At 56.1% G+C, this 22370-nt stretch overlaps 1 protein-coding gene across 10 annotated transcripts in view; it reads right to left on the bottom strand.

Moving 5' to 3' along the window:
• The window catches only part of Camta1 (calmodulin binding transcription activator 1), a 766244-nt gene that overhangs the window by 91247 nt on the left and 652627 nt on the right, over window positions 1-22370 (bottom strand). For all 10 annotated transcript variants that reach the window (XM_023699407.1, XM_023699408.1, XM_023699410.1 and 7 more), the window contains exon 8: window positions 6716-6869. In XM_023699407.1, the coding sequence (XP_023555175.1) occupies window positions 6716-6869 (154 nt within the window). The remainder of the gene's footprint in view (window positions 1-6715; window positions 6870-22370) is intronic.

Genomic DNA, 22370 nt, shown 5'->3' with positions numbered 1-22370 from the left:
GGGCCTCTCACTGCACCTTGCCTGGGGCTGGCTTTCTTGGAAGGGTGACCCTGGGGGCACCAGTTGAGGATGTTGCGGAGGCCCAGGTTCTGGGGGCCGGCTGGCCCTGACGGGGGGAAGCCTGCATCAGGGGCGGGGCCCAGGCCCTGGCCTCTCAGCGCCTGGTTCCCGGGTGAGCTGCTGCTCTGGCCACCTAGCCAGCTCTCTCTGAGGTTTGGATTGGAGGTAAAACCGTAGCTGGCTCCTCTGAGCCCTCCTGGGGCCCCCAGCTTGATTTAAGGAGCGTTGCTCCTGTCCTAAGTCTCACTCCTGGGGCAACCCTTTTGAAAATACCTGCAAGGGAACCCTGGAGCCTTTCTAATAACAGCCTCGCCCCAAGACCTGAAGCTCCAGGGCAGCTCCTTGGCCACTTTTGTGCAGGTACCTCCTTCCCCCAGCTCTAACCCTCTCTCACGGTCAGCCGGGTGGCATCTGACTAGGACGGAGGGAAGGGAGGTGGGAGGACAAGCACCTCTCTCCAGGCCCTCTTCTGTGTGCTGCAGCCTTCTCGGAGCCCCCACTCCACAATAGGAGGGCAGGGTCTCCCGGATCCCAGATCTCAGGGCACACTGGGGTGAAGCTCTGAGCCAGCTGCCGCCGTTGGCCACCAGGTGGCGCTAACCGACCAGGAACTGGTTCTGGAGACCCAGCAAAGCCTTTGTTGATTTTACTTCTTGATATTCTATAATCACCAGGATTACAATCTAAGCAAAAAAGCAAAACAAATAAACACGGTCCCCCTTACAGAATCTTTGGTCTTTGAAAAATTATGAGAAAACAAAAGATGCATAGAGTCTGCCACCGAAGGCTTGGTGTGGCCAGCAGCGAGGGCCTCCGGGACTGCAGGAAGGGTGCCGGGAGGCCCAGGTAGGCTGTGGGAAAGCCTTCTCCGCTTTCTGCGGCTGCAGCCCCTGCTCAGCAGGGTGGGGTCCCTGCCCCTGCTACCGTGCTTACTGGCCTGGCTTTCCAATGTCTCAGGCTGGAAAATGCTGCTCACCACGCTCTCAGAAAAAGAGCACTGCAGTTTCAGGGAACAGGGATCATCCCCTGTTACAGCTGGGAGCCATAAGAGCACCCTCAAACTCACCCTCACGTGGGCTCCATCCCCACACTCACTGCGCCTCCATCAGCACTGCAAATATGGCCTCCACCTCCTCACTCTCAACATGGCTGTTACTGTTCAAATTCAGCATGGCTTGTACCCCCACACTCAACATGATCTCTACTCTAGTCAGTACGGCCTTCATTCCTCTTACTTCACATGATTCTCATTCCCTCACACTCAACATGGCGCCCATCCCTGTGTTTAACATGACCATCATCACTTCACACTCAACATGACCCTCATCCCCTCACTCTCAACATGGCTCTCATCAGCCTACATTCAACATGGCCTCCATCTTCACACTCAGTATGGCTTTCCTCTCTTCACTCAACATGATCTTCATCAGTCCAAACTCAATATGACCCTCATCCCCTCACTCTCAAGATGGTTCTCATGAGCTAATATTCGACATGGCGTCTACCCCTGCACTGAACATGACCGTCTATCACCCTACTCAATATGCCTTTCTTCCCCTCACACTCAACATGGCTGCCAACACTTCTGACTCACAATGGCTTCCACCCTCTCCCTCCACATGACCTTCATTCCACACTCGATATGATCTCCACTCTCTCACTTTCGACATGGCTCTCACATTTAATATGGCTTCTAACCCTCCACTCAAGAGGACCATCTTCCTATTCAATATGACTTCATCCATTACACACAATATGGCCTCCACCCCACACTCAACATGGCTTTTGTCTCCTCAACGTAGCCTCTATCCCCTCACATTCAACATGGCCTCCACCCTTACACTCCACAGAGCTGTGCCCCTTCACCTCCATAGCCATCATCTCCTCCCATGCAACATGCTGTCTGCCCCTCATGTATAAGGTAATGGCCATCGTTCACACATGCAGCCTGTAAGTTTCAGGGCTGACACCCCATCACCTCAGTGCCATGCCCTGTGTTGGCATTGGCCACCTTGCCTTTCTTCCCACTCTCCCTATGCCCATGTATTCCTCAAGGCCAGACTGAGGCCCTTCTTCCCTCAGGATATCCTGGGCATCCTGTCCTCCATGCCCCCCAGGGATATGAGGCCGGGACCAGTGCCTCTGCCTGGTGCTGTCCCTGGGGCATTTTTCTGGTCTTGGGCCAGTCTGGCTGGAGATGGCCTCAAGGACTACCCAGCAGGCCTTTTGTGGCCACCCTGACCCACAACACAGCTTGAGCCACATGCCCAGTCAGTGGGAACTGGACCCCAGGATGCCTGGAGTCCTGACTGCGGGTGAGTTCCTTGTCAGGAGGGGGCACGTCTGCTTACTGTGCTTTGCATCTGCAGGTCACTTAATGGCCGCTGGGCCCTAGAAAGCAGGGCCCGTCATCGTTCCTTCCTTAGAGAAAGAAGATGGGGGCTCTTGGAGGCCAGCCTGTGCTCTGCCGTCCACCCCACTCTGGCCAGCAGGAGTCCCTCTGGATGTACCTGTGCTCAGCTTCCCTGTGCTCGCTGCCATCGCAGATGGCCAGGCTGCTTCTCAGGGGCAGCACCCGGTGTGCGCCCTGGCCTATCTGAGGCCTATTGGTCTCAGACCCCGGAGGACGTCTGTGGCTTTTGAGGGAAGTATCAGGCAGGCTGGCCACCCAAGCCTCCCGAGTTGCACTCACATGATGTCCCTGCTGTGTGAGCATCCAGGGTCGGCTGTGTGGCCCTGCTTAGCCTCCTTGCCAGCTCTCCAGGGCTGCCAAGGTCACCTAGCCTCAAGGCCCAGGACCCAGGAGTGACCTGTGGGTTCCAGGGAGGCAGCTGGGGCACTGAGGACCTCTGGCCCCAAAAGTCAGCAGAGATGTGGCCTTGTGTGGCCACACAGTGTCATCTGGCTAGCCCAGCACACCTAGGGGACTTTGGGGGGACAGTCAGGCCGGCAAGGAAGGGAGAAAGCCACACTGCAGGTGCTCCCTGGGCCCCTTGGACACCAAGCCCTCGGGCCCCTGAGGGTCTGTGCAGGGCCGAGGGGAAGATTCTGTCCTGGTCACTCAGAACCACCAAGGCCCAGAGTTCTGCCTAGATGGGCCCCTTGGAGCCTGGGTGTCTGGGAAGCAGGGGCCACACCTGCCTGGAACCTGGCACACAGCAGGGGGTTCTCTGGTGCAAAGCTGGGGCGCCCGGAGCAGGAGTGTTAGAGCAGAGCCTGGAGCTCCCAGGTGAGGTGCGCTCCTGTCCATGTCAAGCTCACCTGAGCCCTGCAGCTCCAGGCCTCAGGCAGGACCTTCCCCAGCCTTCCCCAGCCTCGAACCCCTCCCCCGGCCAGCGGGCCGGGCTGCACTCCACCACTCCTGCATAATGCACACACAGAACCTTGCTCCTCAAAGCCTATTTAGCAACAAACTACACTTCCCAGACCGCTTTGTAGTCAGGGGCAATCACGTGGTAAATTTTGCCACTGACAGGAGTGGAACTGATGTGTGTAGCTTTGGGGTCCTATCCCAAATGCTGGCCTTTTGCCTTTTCTTCCCCTCTTCGTGCTGATTAGAGTGAAGTCGTGATGGCAGGAGCTGGAGCAGCCAGCTTGGGCCATTAAAAAAGGTCAGTATCCTAAGGATGGTGAGCAGCCAGCCGGAAGGGGGCTCCACGGCTGCTTCCTGTCACCGTGGGGAAGCCCTGCCAGCCCTGAATTGCAAAACATGTGAAAGAAAAATACACTTCCCTGTTATCAAAGTTACTGTTATTTTGGTCTTCCCTGCAGCAGCAGGACCCGTATAGTTCCAGCGACTATGGGGGGACTGTCAAAGGCAGGGAGATCTTCGGGGATCGGGAATTCTGCCAGACACCCTGCTTTTCCCCACGTTGGCTCTCTTTGATCTGGCGGAGGCATCCTGGCTTGCCCTTTGAGGAGAAGCCCCCTTCCGTCCAAAGGGCACAGTTGCAAGAATCAAGATGGATTCTGGGACTGAATCTGGCTCGGGCTCGGCCCCTGTGAGGTTCCCGCAGCACCGGACAAGCAGCCCTGCCCCGTGGCAGGTGAGGTGCAGGCCACGGATCAGTTTCCCTTCGCCACCGATATGCACAACATTTTGATTAAACTACTGACAACGCTGCTGTAGGGCAGAGAAATTTGGAAACATCAGGAAATCAAACTGTGAAGTCTTTGAAGGAATGTGATTTATGTGCAAATGTATGAAGCCAATGTGCTTGGCTCCGGCGCCAGCGGCACGCAGATTCTGGAACGGGCTCCGTGCCTCCCGGCTCGGCGCGCCCCTCTGTCTCTCATGCCCTACTGCTCCCAGGCCTCACGGCATCTGACCCGTGTGCAGGGTCACTTCCCCAGACCGGGGTTCCGGACTGTGTCACATACTTAAGGCCAGGCAGAGTGGCTGCCTTGCTCCCTGTGGCGCCTAGACGGGCGGGCAAGCCAGGAGTGACCGGCTACATGGGAGTTTGGTGTCATTTTATGTGATTTCCTGGCTGTGCTGCAGAGCTCTGAGTGGATCACAGATCCCTCCGGGCCAGCTGCAGAGGCCACTCTGTGTGTCTGGAGACATCTGGAGGTGCAGGCTGCCGCTGCCCGGATAGCTGTCTCCTCCCTTGGCAGCGCCTCGTGACAGGTCTCCGGCTCACACAATCTCCCGGGACCATTTGCTGCAGCCCAGCCAGGGCTCCTTAGGTGTGGATGGGGACTTTCACTGGCCAAGGGGTCCAGTGCGCCCAAGGTTGGGAAGAGCTACTCCCGGCAACTGCAGAGCAAAGGACCACATCCAGGGAGGCCAGCATGAAAATCTCCTTTTCAACTGAGATGACTGTGGACTCAGCTTTGCCCTCCAGCAGTGACACTGAGGGTTTGGACAGGTGACAAGAGCACCTGAACTCCAGCCACTCCAGGCCCCTCAGGACTCTTATTTTGGAAACTGGCTCCTTCTCCCTGTGACCCAGAAGCCCTCAACTGACTCCATCTTCAAGGAAAAGGGACAAGATTTCCTCCCAGCAGCCTCTGGGCCTCAGATACCCGGATGTGGAGGCCAGGGCCACCAGGTCCCACTGAGCTGGCTGGAAGCTGCTGGGCTTAGAGTAGAGGCCATTGGAGTCTTTGTGGAGGGGGGATTGGAGCACAGAGAAGACCAGTTGGCCCAAGGGCACACAGCGAGGCAACGACCTCAGAGCCAGGGTGAGCACCGGCAATTATGCCCTGACTCCCAGCTCTGGCTTCACTGGCCTGGCCTTTGCTGTGGCCCAGCCGAGGCCTACCCGGAAGGAAGGAGAGCAGGTGGGAGGGGTGGGAGAAGCCAGTGTCCAGTGTTGGCCTGTGGCCTCAGCTTGCACCCTGGATCCCAGAAACCTTTGCTGCTCTGGGCCCTGAGCGACAGGAGGTGCAGTCCCTTTCTGCTCAGATTCAGCAGGAATGTCAGGGGCCACCATGTGCTCTACCATGCAGAGAGCAGGAATTAGTCCCAGTGCTTCCTCAGCTTCTGGATGCCCTTCTCCCCTGGAGAAGACCCTGGGGTTCCCTGGTTAATCGTGGGTGCTGATTTCTATTTGGTTTCTCCTCCAGGGGCCCCCAGTTGGGGCTCTGTGAGGCCCCTGTGACAAGGGAGGACACAGGCTGTGCCCTGGAAGCTGAGGTGGTATGAGGAGATGCAGGTCCTGGGGACGCCAGGGAGCCACTGTGCCCAGGAGCAGGATCCAGTGGCCTCCAGTGAGGAAGACATGGACTGTCTCAGCTAAGGATGAGGACCAAGCCTCCCGAGACATGTGATCCAGGGGGTGGGAAGGGAAGGAAGCTCCATCTCCAGGTGCAGTTCTGGCCCTGTGGGCTGTTGCCTGCTGGAAGTCTCCTTCCCAACGTGGCCCTTCATCCTACAGCCCTTGAGGCTGGGGCAGATTCTCTGACATGAGCACAGAAGGGACCCTCAGGGTTAGGCAGTCATGGCAGGCCCCCAGGAAAGGGCATTCATTGGCTCTCTGAATGTGGTGCCCAACCCCGGGATCTTCCCCCTGGCCAGCTCTGAGGGTAGCTCTGGGCCCAGGAGGTCCCAATGTGACAGGCTGTGTGGCCAGTATTCCTATGCCTGTGGGCCCCGGTCCAGTGCTGGACATGCCCCATGCTCTTCTGAGGTCAGACAGACTCGGGGTAGTTCTTCCAGGGGCCCAGGTGTCAGGGTGCAGGAGAGGCCACTGAGGGCTCCACCATGGCCATGGAAACAGACCAGCTAGGACTCAGTGGCTGGGGCCCGCGTGCTGTTTTGCATCCAGTGATTTGCACCTGACAGATGCTTCCGAAAGCATCACTTTGCTGACAAGATGCAATCCAGCTCAATAACCATCAAGTGCTCACCGCCCAGCCTGGAGTCAGGCAGTCCCAGGGCCGGGAGGCTGGGCCCAGAACTGGCATGGGCTGGGGCTGGAGACAGGCAGGGCAGCCCAGGCCAGACTGCTGGGTCCTAGCCTGGCCCTCTTCCCCGCCCCTCTGCCGCCTGTGGCCCAGGAGACACACCCCAGAGCCAGCCTGGCTCTGCGTCTTTGTATCTTTGAATCTCACTTACTGCATACGTGTGTGGGCTCCCCAAAGCCACGGAGGACCCCTCTGACCCCAGCTGATGGTGCCAGCCAGCCAGGCTGCCCTCGAGGCTACTCACACATGGGTTTCAGCTGCCCAATGAGCTCTTCTTTTGTCCATTTCGCCCATTCCTTCTTGTCGGTGTTGATGGAGCAGAGGATGGGGCCGCAGGGCTTGCCGCAGTCCTCGATGGCCGGCACGTTCAGGTAGTGCACCAGGACAATGTCGGGGTTCTAGGGGGACAGCAAGAGGTGGCAGTGTGAGGGTGACATCGAGAATGTCCAAGGCCAGGGTGTGCCCAGCGTGCAGGTATACCAGAGACCAGGAGTCCTCGTGCCAGGCTCATGCCAGGCTTAGCACCGCTGACCCTTGGGGCAGATGATCCTCTGGGTGGTGGCCAGCAGTGCACCTTCCCTCGCTGCCACGCACTACACGTCACTGAATGCCCCTCTCCATGTGACAACAGGGAAAGCCTTTTGATGTTGCCCTGGGTCCCCTCGGGGTAACATCATGGCGAGTTGAGAACCTACACATCAGTGACAGGCATGGACCAAGGTTCCTGTCCACGAGGTGGAACCACATCTCTCACCCAGCATCCTGGCCAGTGGCTGCACCCCACCCCCACCCCATCTCAGGCTCCCAGCTGCATTCTCGTCACAACTCTCTGGCTGCCCCTGACGTGAGGAAAGGGGTTCTCGTAACAAAGGCTCCTTGCTTCTCCACACTGGAGCCCTGCCTGCGCCTGGCACCTCGCCTGCATAACCAGACACTTGTGCCATCCCTGGGTGCCTCGCCCAGCGACAGGTGAGCCCAGAGTCCTGGAAACTCCCATGTACTAGAAAGAGCTCCTGCCTGATGACCTCGGGGTCACAGTTTGTCCCCAAGTCATTCTATTTAAATGGTCACCTAGTCCTATCAGATTTAAACTAAAACATCCTCTGTCCTTTTCTAACCCCCACTGGCTCTGACAGTGACACAGTGACACATTAGGGGCTCTGTGGGGCGGGAGTTTTGCCAAAACAAATGTGAGATCTTTGGGGGCCTTTGCATCAGCCTGTCTGGCCACATCAGGTCTGGCAAATGTGTTAAAAACAATCACTTCACAGAGGCACAAAGAGGAACCCGTCTACACTCTTCTATCCAGCCAGGAGCCAGTTCGGGACCCACTGTATTTTTGCAGCCCTCTAAGGAGCTAGGGGTGGTGGCCCAGGAGGCTGAGGCAGGAAGATCACTGTGAGGCCAGCCTGGCCTACTTGGTGAGTTCAAAGCCAGTCAGAAATCTTTCTAAGGAATGACAATGAATCAAGACACTGCAGGGGATTGGGGCCAAAGCACATGGCAGCCCCTTCTCCCGCTCATGTCGAGACCCCTCCCCTCTGCTGCATAACCAGAGCCCTGGTGTGGGCAGGGCCCGGGCTTGCGGGGAGCTGAGTATCTCTGTTTTTTTGGATAGATCAGAGCAAGCAAACTACACGAATATATGAATCAATCGGCCCGTTAATAAATAAAGACCCAAGACAACACCATGGCCAGTGTAAGAAAGTAGCCTGGCATAATTTAAAAAGATTTCCAATAAGGGTTGAGACGCATTTTTTTCCTTGCCAACGCTCAGTTAACCAGGAAATTAAATCAACGCGAGCAGGAGCCTGGATGTTAATGGCAGCTTTTCTGGGTTGCGGCTCTCGGGCTCCTTAATAACGATGATGGTCCCTGATGTCGGCGCAGCATTTTCTTCTTTTCAAAGCACTTTCCAACCATTATCTCGTTTGGTGCCCGCACGAGCCAGGGAGGTGGGCTGGGCAGAGCAGGGCTCCCTCCGACCACAGGCTGCAGTGCACGGTGGCCCAAAGCTCTGAGCCCAGCAGGGGTACAGCCTGGATGGGCACCACCGCCCCGACTCCAAGTCCAGGCCTTGCCAAGACATCTGGCAGCCTTTGGCTGGGCCCTCATGCCGTCTACCACGCATGTCACTTCATCCTGGCCACGCGCCCCGGACACAGGTGGGCTGGGCAGACCCGTCTTGGCCACCACGGGGTGGGGTCACTGAGGTGAGACATGGTGCCCCCCCATCCTGGCCTGGGCTCTCCTCCTAGGACTGGGCTGGGTGACAGCTTCTCGCTTGAGCCTGAGCCTGCCCAGGAGGCAGTGCCAGCAGCTGGGGGAGCCGAGTAAGCGCCAGAAGCCCGCAGGGGCAGGCAGGCTCCCCTGGCTTCCTCTGATCCTGGTGCCCGGAGCAGGTGCAGGGCCCCACAGGAGGAAGCTTGCATGTCTACACCTGAGAGACAGAAGCTGCAGCTTCCTGCCATACTGCCCACTGAGCCTGGGCCACCTGCAGGAGGCCGAGAGGAGGCCCGTGGGGCCTTGGGGAGGAGGTCAGATCTCTCCACCCGGAAGCCCTGCTGTCCAGCACCTGGAGGGCTGCTGTTTCTGGGAGCTCTGAGGTCTGCCTGTGGAGCCAGGGCCTGGTGCATAACCAGCCTGCACCTGTTCTTTGAGGGAAGGGTCGGGAGACAGCCTCCTCCAGGAAGCCTTCCCTGATACCTCACCAGCCCCTCCCAGGCAGAAAGGCATAAGCCTGTGTCTTCATGGTCTAGTATCTGCTTCAGCTCTGGGACAAGGTCCTGGGGGTGCTCCGCTGCCTGCTAATAATATGCTCCTCTCAAGCTGGGTTGTGACCTCCCACCTCCCCTTCTCAGCCTCAGCCTTGGGTGGGGGTGGAGGAGGCCATTCCCAGGAGGCTGACTTACGAGGCTGCTTCTTTGCTTTCTGTGGTCTGAGCCTCTGTGAGAACATGACAAGGGCTGTGGACACCCCATGCTGCCCCAGACACCCCCCCAGCACATCCACGCTCTGCTTTGGGGTTCACAGGTTCAGCAGTGGATGGACCCCACCTCATAACCACCCACTTCCGGATTCTAGATCTGCTCTTTTCCGATGATGCAAGCCTGGCAGGGTGGGGGAGGAGGGGCTTCCTTTTTCAAGTGCTTTGCCACCAGGAGTAGGGAGACCCAGTCCCTGGGGCTCCTGGACACAGGGTCTGGGGTCAGGAGACAGGGAAACAGGTGAGCCGTCACCCCAATTCTGCCCATGAGGCCCTGCCCTGGGACTCCCCTGGAGAACTTTCAGTGCTGATCCTGGGCTGGGGGCTGGCTCGGAAACAGCAATGGGGGTACTTTTGGAAATCTGGGGCACACTTCTCTTCTTGGCAGCTTTGTGGTTTCATGCATTAGTTGTGCACATTATGGGTGTTTCTGCAGAGAAACGCATTCACCGAGGAGCCCTCCACGCACCAGGTCCATGAAGTGCTCACAGAGATAGCAGGGCTGGTTGTGGGATGGCCTGGGTGAGCTTGAAACCAGGTGGGACTTTCCCAGAGCAAGCAAGAGCTGTGAAAATAGCTCTCCCAGATGTTCTGGACGTCACGTGGTGTGGAGGCCAAGGGAAGGGGGCCCAGGAATGGCCAGCCGTGCCGCTGGCCCTGGGGCAAGCCAGGGACAAGTCAGCATCTCAGAGAAGTTCTGGAACCTTCTGGAAAGAGCCTGGACTGGGAGATTCCCATCTCTGCCTGCTCTATAAATGGAAATGGGGCAGGGCCTTGGAGAGGTGCGTGGTACCATATGGATGTCCAGAGCCTGCTGGGCTCATCACCAATTGCTACCCAAACCAACCAAACCAAACCAAGCCCTTAGGTTCTTTCTGAGAGAATAGTGGTGGGTAGAGGGGTCAGGGTGTCTGGCAGGCAGGTCACTAGCTTAAAACCACATGCCCCCTCCTCTTGGATCCCTCTCTCCTTCCCTCTCTCCATCTACCTTGGTGACCTAACCCAGCCTCCTGGCCTCAAGCCCACCCAATTCCAAGGACCCGGGTGCCTCTCTCCAGTCCCACCATTCAGCTCTCTGGGAGCCCCTGAAATGCCTTCGGTTCCCTGGGACTGAGTACTGTCCCCACTCCCACTGGTACCAGGCTATGCCCTGGGGGAGACGTGCCCCCTGCAGGTCTGCAGCACTGCCCCCAACGAGTCAGGCCTCACCTGGGTCCTGTCAGGACTCCCTCCTGAGCCAGCCTGGTCACCCATGGGGCCCCATATGTCTGGAACTGGTGAGACCGATCCTTTGCCCATGGGAGCGAAGCCCCTTCCCCGTTCTCCTCACTTCGACCCCCTGCCCCAGCTACTCTTCTGACACCAGCTGGTGTTCTCTTGTACTGGCTCTCTGGCCCTGAGAAGAAAACTCACCCCCTGCCTAGTTTAAGGGACAAGCTTTTCGTCCCTGGCTGACGGCTCTGCCTTATCACGCAGGTCAGGGTGGCCTCTATTCAGGGACTCCGTGACCTGTGATTCTAGTCCTGCTGTCTCTGGACCTCTGCTTTTTCCTGGCGCTAATCTCTTGGGTTCTGCCCAAGCCAGCCTGCTGTAGGCTAGGGATAAGGGGGTGCTGGCCTCACTGGTGGGGAGCCTGTGCAGGGGCAGCTCTGTCCTCCCAGTCACCTGGTGTCCTCTGGTCCTGTTGCATCCTCCAGGGAGACACAGGGGTTGGTGAAGAAGGAGAGGGCACCGCCCAGGTGCTCACCCTGCAGAAGGTGACGAGAGGCTGGCAGGGTGGGCATGTGCCCCGGGCACCTCTGCCTCTGATGCTCAGTGGCTCCCTCATCCCAGCTGCACCTCTGTGTCACTTTTGTCTTGAAACTCGAGGTCTAGATTTACTGCTGCCCTGGTTCTGCCTGGGGGGGGGGCAGGCATCTCCCAGCAGCCCTTGTTAGTGGCTGAGGGTGACTTTTCCAAGTTGCACTGCTTTCCTGATCCACGGGGACCAGGGAAACCAGGCAAACAAGCTGAGGGCTTCCTTTCCAGAGGTGCAGGTGAGGATACCCCTTGCTCCAACCCTGGCCACTGAGGCCTTGGATACTCCCTTCCAGCCCAGCAGTTGCCTTCATAGTCCCTGGGGTGATCCCTGCCCTTATTTGCTGCACTACCTGCCCAGCTCCCCACTTCCCAAGGTCCCCTCTGCCCTCACTATGGCCAGCATCACCTCCTGTCCTGAGGTGAGGCTTTCTAAACCACTTTGAACAAGAAAGCACTGCAAGGTCCACAAGGGCACAGTGATCACCAGGACACAAATGGCGGCTACTGTGACTCAGATTAATTTGAGACAGCAGCTCCTGCCTCACATGCACCAAATGTAGCAGCTCTCCTGCCGGAGAAAGCCCAGTGCAGCAGCCCAGTGGTGCAGGCCATTGGAGCGCCACCCTGGAGGCCGCTGCCGCCTGCTCTTCAGGCCGCGGGAGACGAGTTCTGCTGGCTTCACTGAAGGCAAAGGGCTCAGAATAGATTGGGCCCCAGCTAGCAGAGCCCTGGCCCTGTGAGCTAAGCCTGCCCCAGGGTGTGTGTAGCCCCAAGGTCTGGGGGTGGGTGGGGTGCAGCAGCAGGCTCGCCATCACCAACTCACCACAGGACTCAAGCACTGGGTGACACACGCCTGTCATCGCAGCAGTCTGGGGGGCCTGAGGCAGGAGGATGGCAAATTCAAACCAATTTGGGTAACTTAACCACTGAGCAAAACCTTATCTCAAAAAATAAATTAAAAGGGGGCTGGGAATGTAGCTCAGCGCAAAGGCCCTGGGGTCCATTTCCAGTAGGGCAAAGGAGAAAAGAAAGAAAAAATAAAAAGATGGAGAGGGAGGGACTCTGGTTGCCCAGAGCAAGAGCCCCGGGGTGCTCACAGCCTCCTCCTGGCCACTCCTGGGTGGGCACGGGGAGGCTGGATGTAGCTGGGGGTCCTGGGGCTGGATCCCACGGCCTGGTCCCCGTGCCCAGGCTCCAGCAGGAAAGAGCAAGCCCTGGGCAGCACCCTTTTTGTGGAGCAAGCAGGACAACAATGCAAGAAGTGGTTAAAAATGCAAAAAGCTGCTGCTTTTGATAAAGAAAAATGCAGCGGCAACATCTGTTTGACTCTTGTTCCCAGCTTCATCAGCGCTAAGTGGTCGATAAATCAGAGTGGCATGGCGTTCCGTTTCTTCTGTAGCTCCGCCATCCATCTTGGGCCGGTTCTCATGAAAAATGAAGGAGAGAGGCCGCGTGATAGTGCAAGTGTGTACGTTACCCAGAAAGTCATCATCGCACGTGATGCTGCCATGCACCTCCCCGCTGGCTGCTGGGGCGCAGGGGGCGGGCTGCACACCCCACTGGGGAGGGACGGGGCAAGGAAATCCGCACTGATCACACCCTGATCTGCTCCTGTGGTTGCGCTTGCCATAGTAGCACCATTTATGCAGATTTGAGGCACCCCGGGAGCCCCATCATAAGAGTACAGCCTTGCCTGTACCTGGGTTCTTAATAAAACAACAAGGGTAGAAGCCCATAAAACAAGAGTGCGAAGCCGCAGAAAGAAGGACGGAATTTATTAGGGAATGAATAAATGATGATGGCAGGCGGCTCAGGGATGTGGGTGTCACCAGCTGCATGGCAGAGAAAAATCCTCCTGCCCGTGTGCCAGCTGCCCAGGGTAGCCTGCCACCTGCCCTCTCTGTGCTGGATCCCACCAGAAAGGAGGCAGGCCTCAAGCCCTTCGCAAGGGTTTCAGGCCCTGTGGATTCTACCAAGTCCCTCCCTCACCACCACACTGTCCCAGCCTGGGGGGTCCTTGGGACCCTTGAGATGGGGGGTAGGAAGGTGGTGCACCCAGCCTCGCCAGCATCAGCCTGGGAGCACAGTGGGCTGCAGGGGCCCTGTAGGTCCTGCAGGGTGCAGGCTCCAGTGAGGAGGACAGGGTCCGGCTGGGAGCCTTCTGCACTTCGCAGGAAGCCCCGGTCATCCCTGTCTCCAAGATGACGAGCATCCTCAGGGTCAGGCAGCCCCCTGTAGCCCCAGGACTATGACGGGAAGCTAAGCACCTGGGGACCAGAAGCAGGTCCTCAAAGGGGGGGCATTAAAGAGGAAGCAGAAAGAGACAGGGGAGACCAGGGGAACCAAAACGGGGGCCTGTGACCTCCAAAGTAGTGGCCTCCTGTGGCCCTGCAGGAAGCCAGGACCCACATGGGGTGCTGGGCCTGGTCAGTGCAGGCAGAGGCAGGCAAGAAGCCCCAGATTTTCCAGCTAGTGCTCAGCAGGGCCTCTGACTGATGCCCGGCAGGAAGCCGGAGGGTTGTGCGTGGGCAGAGGTTGGCTGCTGAGGAACCCCCGGCCCCACGGAAGGGCCACCCTCATTAAGGGAGCACCCACGCCCGCAAGAGTCTGGGCCAGCCGCCCTTCCCCTCTCTGGAGGGAGGCTGGGAGACTTAATTAGTTAATGTGAGTAAAGTGGTCTGAAGACGGAAAACCCTGGGTAATTGCTGAGCGCCGCTGCTGTTGTTATTATACAATTACCAGAATTTTCCAGTCATGGGAATCTAGTTAAACAATTTCCACCTGGTGCGGGGTTCCGGGAACCTCGCTGGCTGAGGGCTGTCGGGCTGTGCCTCCTTCAGTCTGAAGGTGCTGGGGGAAAGGGCACACACATGTGGGCACCACCCCTGGTACAGCCCCGGGCACATCTCCAGGATGAGGGGGGCGCTGTGAAAGGCCACCCGCCCTGGGAAGAGAGAGGACAGACTTTACAGAAGCCTTGTGAAAGGTCTACCCCACGGCTGCCGGCGGCTCCATGGGCATGTTTCCTGCCCTCCTTCACTGGGCAGCCGGCCCTGCCGTCCAGCAGCACGTGTCAGAGGAAGATGTGTGGCACGTTTCTCAGCGGACTCTTGGAAACCAGAGATGCCCCTTGGCTTGGGGCCAGACCTCGGCTTACTTAAAATCGTTATGAACGATCTGAGGGAAGCCTTGTCCAATTACATCTCCACATTTGCAAAAGACGCTGAACTTTTATTGGCATGGGTGAATTCCATGAGGTCATTTTGGTGAGCAGAAGAGCAGTGGATGGTTGAAGAGCCACGCAGTGGGAAGGCAAGAGACAAGCCAACTGCCCACGGAGCCGAGGTGGCCCTAGTGGGAGACCCTGCGATGTTCACAGCAGCTCCTCAACCAGAGTTGTTGGCTCAGGCTAGAGAGGTGGCGTGGCCCCGGCAGGACCAGGGAACCTAGGGGATGGCTGCCTCTGTTACAGACCTTGGTCTGCAGTGCCGAGCTGGGAGAGGTGCAGGCAACCTGGGAAATGGAGGTTAGGACTTCCTATCCCGGGCAGAGAGCACTCTTCCCTCCAGATCCTGCAATCCTAAAAAGGGTGTCTGTCTACCCTGGGTCCCCAGGAGGTCCTGGTACCATGAATAAGCCACACAAGGGGCAGTTAATGTACCACGTTATAGCAAGGGAGACTTGAGTCGACAGTATCGAGAGGTGACATATTCTTCTGGATGGCTGATCAACAAGGAGTTACAAAAGACCATCAGGATACTGGGGGTCGGGGCCGGGGAGATGGCTCAGTGGAACAAACACTTCCCTGGCAAGTACAAGCACCTGAGTTCAATCCCCGGTTCCGCAAAAAAAAAAAAAAAAAAGAAAAGAAAAAAGAAAGGATCCCGGGGGTCGGGTCTCCCTGGGACCTCCATCCAGAAGGCCCCATGATCTATACACCTCAGCAGGGAGGAGACTGGGCTGGGCCAGTCGCTGGTGTTCAGCATATGCCTGTCCCTCTGTTTCTTGAGGGCCTGGGACCAGCCAGGGGTGCGGGTGGCTGGTACCCTCTAGTTGATGGAGTCTGAGCTTGGAAAGGGTTTGGGATTTGTGTCCCATGTGTTTCCTGCCCTCCTTCACTCTGAACCCATATTTGATGTATTACACATGATGGCAATTGTCATTGCAGCCAGCCCTGGGATAAGAAGCTGTGGGCCTTTTGCAGGGGCACAGAGAACCCCCATAGGCAGGGATCTTGCTTGGGGGACACAGCCAGCACTGGGCAAGCAGCAGAGGCTGTGATCAGGTTCTGAAGGGCTGTGGTCCCTATTCCTATGACCCCCTCACCTCTCTCAGGAGCCAAAGCCACAGCAGGAGCCACGGGCTTCTCCCCAGCCCCAGCCAGCCCTGTCGGCCATCACATTCCATCTCCTTGTCCTTCCTGCTCCTTCCAAGGAGGATTTGCACCCAGCGCCATTCTGGCGTGTCCAGTCAGAGCTGTGCTCCATTAGGCAGCGAATCAGCCCCGTCTGATGACAATGGCACTGAACAGTTGTGGCAGTGTCTCTGGAGAACTGGTGTGCTCTGCAGCCGCCTGCCCATCTGCTCCCTGGGATGGCAAGGGAGGGCACTGGGCTGGTGCCACCGTCCGCACTGCACTGAGAGGTGCCACATGATGGGCTTGTGACCACGTAGTGGATCGGAGGTAGCGCTCCACAAGGCACTTGTGCATTTAGCGTTCTTTTGATAAAATCGTTCAAACTTTCTTTGGAGAAGCAACCGCCTCTCCCAAATCAGTTCAGCTGTGGTACCTGTGGCTCAGCCTAGACCACCAGAGGCAGATGTTCCCTGGACCGTGGCGACTGGCTCACGAACAGAGGTGTGGCCCTGCAGAGGCCATCAGCAGGAATTCCTGAACTTCTGCGGGAGCCACAGGAATGGTCACAGCTCATTCCTGCTGAACCAAAACCAGAGCTCCTGGAAGCCAGCTCTGGCTGGCACATGCTGCCCAAGAAGGGAGATGGCCAGGAAGAGTCAGAGCTGAGGGGAGGCGAAAAGATGCCTCTGCGTGTCCAGTGGCTCCCTGGAGCCAGCCATACCTGAAGCTGGACATCTCAAGCTTTCTCAGTAACTTGAACCTCCTGATTTCCTATCACCCTGAATCAGCTCAGGTTGAATTTTCTGTTGTGTTCACCAGAGCCCTAACTGGGGGAAAAAAAAAAAAATCCTATATCTTCCTATTGCTAAGCCAGAAACTTGAGCCATCATATGATCCAGGTTGCCTAGGAGACAGGTGACAACGACTACCACGCCTCCTGTGATTACAGAAGACCGCCTTTCTTTAGACCTATGTTCTAGGCATGGATGCTAAGTTTCTCAGAGGATGTACCTTGTCTGACCCCACTTAGGTGGGACTGTCTATAATTTTCTCCATCATATGCACAGGCGACTAGAAGTGTAAAGGATTACTCAGCCCACCAAGAGCCCACCCTAAGGCCAGGTCTTGCTGATGTTAAAGAGGCAGGGAGCCCCGGGGTAACTGGCAGGGCCATAGTCTGGGTTCTGCTACTTCCTACCTGTCAGCTTTGGGCAATCACTGTTTTCTCTCCATTGCTGGAAGATAACAAAGCTCCATTTCTTAAAAAAAAAAAAATACTGTATGTCTCTGTGAATTCAAAGCACTTTTGCTCTGCTACTCTGGGAGGGCACATGCATGCATTTGGCCACAGGGTCATTTCTAGTCCTCATCTGCATGGTGCAGATCCTGTGGAATTTTCAGACCCTGGGGGACCCCGGGGAGTTCAGCCCCTTTTCTGTGACTATTGTTCACCTCCTCACCTGGAGGCTTTGTGTATTCCAGTTTGTGCATGAGAGACCCTCGAGGACCCTGCAGGTGGGCATCCAGGGCCTTCCTGCTCCTTCTTGAGTGAGAAGATGGCAAAGCCAAGAGGAAACTTCGAGCTCATTCAGGCCTTGTTATTTCGCCCTTACGCTTCCAGGTGGAAAAAACAGAGGCAAGAGAGGCCGCAGCTGGCCCTGCACCATCCGGTGGACAAGGTGAGGGTGCAGGCAGGGCCTTCCCGACCTCACCCTGGGGCTGCTCTCTCCTTCCCACTTCCTGGTGTCCAGAAGCCCCAGGAGCAACGACCACACCCCCCGGCCCCTCAAGTGGGCTCCCCTGGCCGCCAAAAGGACACTGACAATAAGGTTGGCTTCCTGGCCAGTGTCCTCCTTCCTGCCCCTGAGTGCGAGCAAGCGCTCAGCGGGAGATGGCTTGTGGGCTGGGAAGGGGCCCGAGCTCAGTGCTTCAGAGCTCCTTTCTGGTCTAATCTTCCAGCTGGGAGTGGCGGAGGCCAGGTGCTCCCAGCCAGGCAGCCTGAGAGCTTGGGATGAGGGCCACCTCCCTCTGCTCTTGGGGAGCAACTTGGGAGCTTTTCCATTAAATCCCATCAGACACAAACCCCCAAATGTCCCCTTGACTGACAAATAGGCTGGCTGCAGAGGCGGCAGAGGATGAATTACCTAGCCCGTGGAATAGCTATAGGATTGTTATGCTCTGGCAACTGTAACGGTGAGATTCCAGCAATTGTTTTAGAGGGAATCATGATTAAATTGGGCTGTATGTTTTTTAATGTGTTCCCCAGTTTCTCTTTAATACCTTGGTAGGACACGATAAAGTGTAATCACTGAAGTAATTGTGGCCCTCCACAGTTTATGTCTTGAAAGACTGACTGGGGGTTAACAAAGGCACTGCAGGGCAAGGTTTGGATTAGAAAGTACAGTTTTTCTTTTTTGTTATTTTCTTTTTAAGTCCCTCTTTATCTTCTTCCTTTCTCCAGTGTCTCCTGGAGCTCGCTGATAACCTGTAAGCCTCCTTGGGTAATGACTGCACCCGCGGCACTAATGACATGGGAGAAGCCGGTGCCCCACAGGAAACCCCAGCTCTGCCCGAGCAGTGGGCCACATCCCAAATACCGCTGTGAATCAAGCCCCTGTCTTTCCTGCCACCTCCGAATCCTCTGGCTAGAGCCAGCCCACTGCAGACAGCACAGTGCACCCCCAGGTCCTGGCAATGCCTCCCAGTGTTCCTCCTCCCAGAAGAGCTCAGGAGATTGCTGGCATCCGTGTCCTGAACAACTGATGCCCTCGCCAACTTGCTCCTTCAGGTGGGGAACAGAAGAACCTGGCATCTTCTAGCTTCCACCAGTGGGGGCAGCACTGAGGAAGAGGACGATGGGGCCAGGACTGCAGGACACTCACCCCAAGGCACTGCTGACGCCTGCAGAGCTGAAGGACAGAGAAGCCACAGGGAAGGAAGGTGTTCTCTCTGTTCCGGAGGCCACCGTGGCTCCATTTCCTGCGAATACAGCCCGCTCCTGACCTGCCAGGCGATGAGGCCTCTGTCCGCGCCTCCCACAAAGCATTCTCACACCCTCAGCTTGGACACTGGGCCGGCCAGCCTGCTCTGTCCACTCTGTACCCAAGGTGTAGACACCCACAGCTCCAACCTCCTTGTGAAGACCAGGTTTCAACACCACACTGCCCTCCATCCCCTTATCTTCCAGCCCGTTGGAGCCTGTAGTGGTCCTGCCCTCACTTCTCTCTCCCATGTCTGGGCTGGATCCTTCACCCTCGGCTTCCCGAGAAGGAATCCATCCAGTCCGTCCTGCTGAACTGATGGCTAGTTTGCCACACCTGCCCTTGGAGTGGTGGTGACTGGGATGACCAACTTGGACTGATCCCGGGGAAGGGGCTGGGCATTGCCTTTGGAGGAAAATGAGGACAGCTGCCAATTGGTAGCCCAGACACTTGCCATCCATCCCCCTCTGCCAGCTTCCCTCCTCTCTCCCACTGTCTTGAGGCTGAGCAGATGCTGCTGCAAGGGCTTCTGGGAATTGTGCAAGTGAGGGTTCTTGAGCCTTCACTCGAAGCTTGATTCTCCCCTGCATTCTCTGTGGAAGCGGGGGCACCCCACGAGGAAGTATCCTATCTTCTCAGCCACAAGTCTCCACTCTCATCCTGGCCTGTGGAATTCTGCACTACACAACTGCAGGTAGCATGCTTTCCCAGCAATCTGTGGGGATCCTGGAAATCTCATGGCAAAGATCAGAGCTGCCCTCATCAATTGATCATCGCTGGTTAGGAGACAAAACATGGTCCTCATCTCTGTGCCTGCGTGCACATGCACGCACAGGCACAGCCTTGGCAGGGAGACCCACAGCTCTCTCCCCCTGTTTGTTTTTAAATCTCACCGTGGCTGCCTTGAAGCTGAGAAAACAGACGCTGGGCTGAGGGCCTTGGCACCAGCCCAGGGTATCTGGGACACCCATGTTTGCAAAGAAAGCATTTGTGAAGTGTGAAGAAATCTGAACAGTGCCGTTCAAAAACTGTGTTTAAATTTCACTCAAAATGTTCTATTTTGTGTAGGGGGTAGAGTCCCTTTGAGAAAACACTTGCTGGCATTTGCAAATTGTGGTTACCATGGAGCTGTTAGGAGACGTTAGCTACCCAGGGATGGCAATTAATCTGGTGGTTGTAGGTAAACCGAGCCAACAGCTCTTTTGGAGAAAGCTTTGGGAGGGGGGATGCTGAAAGCCTGCGCTGAAAAGCACCAGTGTAGATTGAGGTGTCAGGTGCCTCTCTAGCTGCTTGTTTGTGCTTCCCTTGCTGGCTGTTAGAAGGACATGGGCTTGGACGCAGACTAGCTCTCCCCTAGCTAACTTGAGAGCTCACTGGGCTGCGCTGGGCTGGGATTCTCAGCTGCTTGGAGGAACAGAGTCCTTCTCTGCTGACTTCCTGGGCCCCTACCCATCTATTCATTCATTCATTCATTCATTCATTCATTCATTCATTCACTCATTCACTGACCCACACACCCATTCATTCAGTCAACCATTCATTCAGTCATTCAATCACTCATTCATTCAACCATTCATTTGCTCATTCACTCATTCATTCAACCATTCACTCCTTCATTCATTCAACCATTCATTCATTCAACCATTCATTCACTCATTCATTCAACCATTCACTCCTTCATTCAGCCATTCATTAATCCACCCAGCCATCTGTCCATCCATTCATTCATCTCTCTAAGAACCATGTGCCAGGGACCAGCCCTGCTGTAAAGTCTGTGAACAAAACTACGTCTGTGCCCATGAAGGGACAAATAATAAATATTCATCTCCTCAGCACGTGTTCCTGGATAAGATGAGGCCCCAGAGCATAAAAAGACAGCTTAGTGGCAATGGAGGGTGAAGGTGGGAACACAACTTCCCCAGGGAGCTCAGGGAAGCTTCTGAGGAGGGGACCTCGAGCCCAGCATGAGACGGTAGTGATAAGAAACAGAGAGGAAAGTGAGAGGAAAGGGCTCAGGCCCCTGGATCAGGGACACAGGTCAGAGGACAGATCCGGGCCCACAGGGAAATAGCCATGCCAAGCAGGAAGGAAGAGGTTGGCCTGGCACCGGGAAGCAGGGTGAGGACACAGTCCATGATGGTGACCCTGCATTGTCTGTCTTGCTGGCCAGTATCAGGCCTGGCACTGGGCCCAGAACTGGGCTTGGTAAATATTTGTTGAATGAGTGAAATGGCCCAAGAACTCTTTAATGTTGAATGAGCCTCCACACTGAACTTAAGATTCAATCTCTCCTTGGTAGAAAAGCTTCTGTATGTTGAGATCCAATCTCCAGGAAAGGCTAATACCGCAGCCAAGGTGCAACCCAGGATGAAATGCACGATTCATCCACGGGGGAGGAAGCCGCCTGGGTCTCCCTTGTGGAAGGATGGCTCTGCAGAGTGATCTGTGTGCTTGGTTATTTGCTGAATGGGTTATTTGCTGAATGAAGGAATGAGGGATGGGTTATGATGAATCGGCTGTTGGCAGCAGCAGAGACCCATTTCAGAATTAAAAGAAGAAAAACTACACCAGTTGGGGATCTTGCCTGTGGTGGGTGACAGAGAGACCTTGGATGTGGAGATGACTGCTGGCTCAGACCTCCCCTGCCACGTTAAATGCTGTGTAATCTTTGGCGAGTTACTTAATGTCTCTGGGCTCCCACCAGAGCACAAGGCAGTCAGCATGTCTACCAATGAGGTCATTTCAGTCATGTACACATAATTCCCAACAAGTTGTTCTCAGATATGGATCAACAAATTAAAGATTTCCCCACCCTTACTCCCCAGTGCCTCTGAGGTCACAACAGAAAGGCAAGTTTGGTTTTCTTGTGTCTTTTGTTTAATTTTGCTTGTCTTTAGAAGTTACTAATGCCTCGTTTGAGAGCTGTTTCTATAAAACCAAAGGTTGGATGGGACCACAGTGTCACACGAGGTCACCCAGAGGAGTCTCCTGGCTCTGTCCTTGTCATCTTTTCTCTGGAGAGACAGGGGAGCCAAGATGTGGCAGAGCTGAGCTGGTGCCTGAATTTTGCAATTGACTATGGCCAAGTGCAAATCAAAGTGACCTCAGGAGCGGCAGTCCCCGGGTCAGCCACTGCTGGGCACCAGGAGCACGCACACTTTCCCACCCCCCCAAGCTTCCAGAAGTGTTGTCTTCCTTTGGGGTGCCCGTCCCCCACTGTTCTTACTATTTAAATGCACGTCTGATGATGGAGGGTGCTGAGCCGTCACTGCAGGCACCTGACAGGAAATTAATTTCTTAGTTTCTTATTAACTTTGAGGGGAGTATCTGTGAGCAGCACCGCCAGGACAAGTTCACCAGGGCTCCCAGCAATTTTAATATCAGACAGCGGCGCTGAAGCCTGGCGCGTGGCCTCCCCTGCCACCTCTCTGGGCTGGCACCAGGCTTAGCAAACATCTTTGGAGCCAACGGAAAATTCCTGGCATCGGAGACTGCAGCCTCTGGTGAAAATGGTGTTGATGCTGACAGGTGACAGGGAAGAGATAAAGAAATGCTGTGGTCTGTCACTGTGACATGAGAGGCTTCAGTCTCCTGAAGCCCACAGTGGGGATCCCTCCAGAGCCTCTCTCCATATGACAGCCCTTCCTCCCTTCCTGTATGGCTGATCCAGGTCAAGGCTCTGTACACGAGCTTGGCCTCTCCCCACTCCTGACCCTGGCTCTTTTGTCATTAGATAATTTCACCCAGGGGCCGGGGAGATGGCTCGGTAGAATAA

This window comes from Octodon degus, unplaced genomic scaffold (assembly GCF_000260255.1).
Source record: "Octodon degus isolate 3935 unplaced genomic scaffold, OctDeg1.0 scaffold00113, whole genome shotgun sequence".
Taxonomy (NCBI): domain Eukaryota; kingdom Metazoa; phylum Chordata; class Mammalia; order Rodentia; family Octodontidae; genus Octodon; species Octodon degus.
This window is presented reverse-complemented; position numbering and strand designations above follow the sequence as displayed.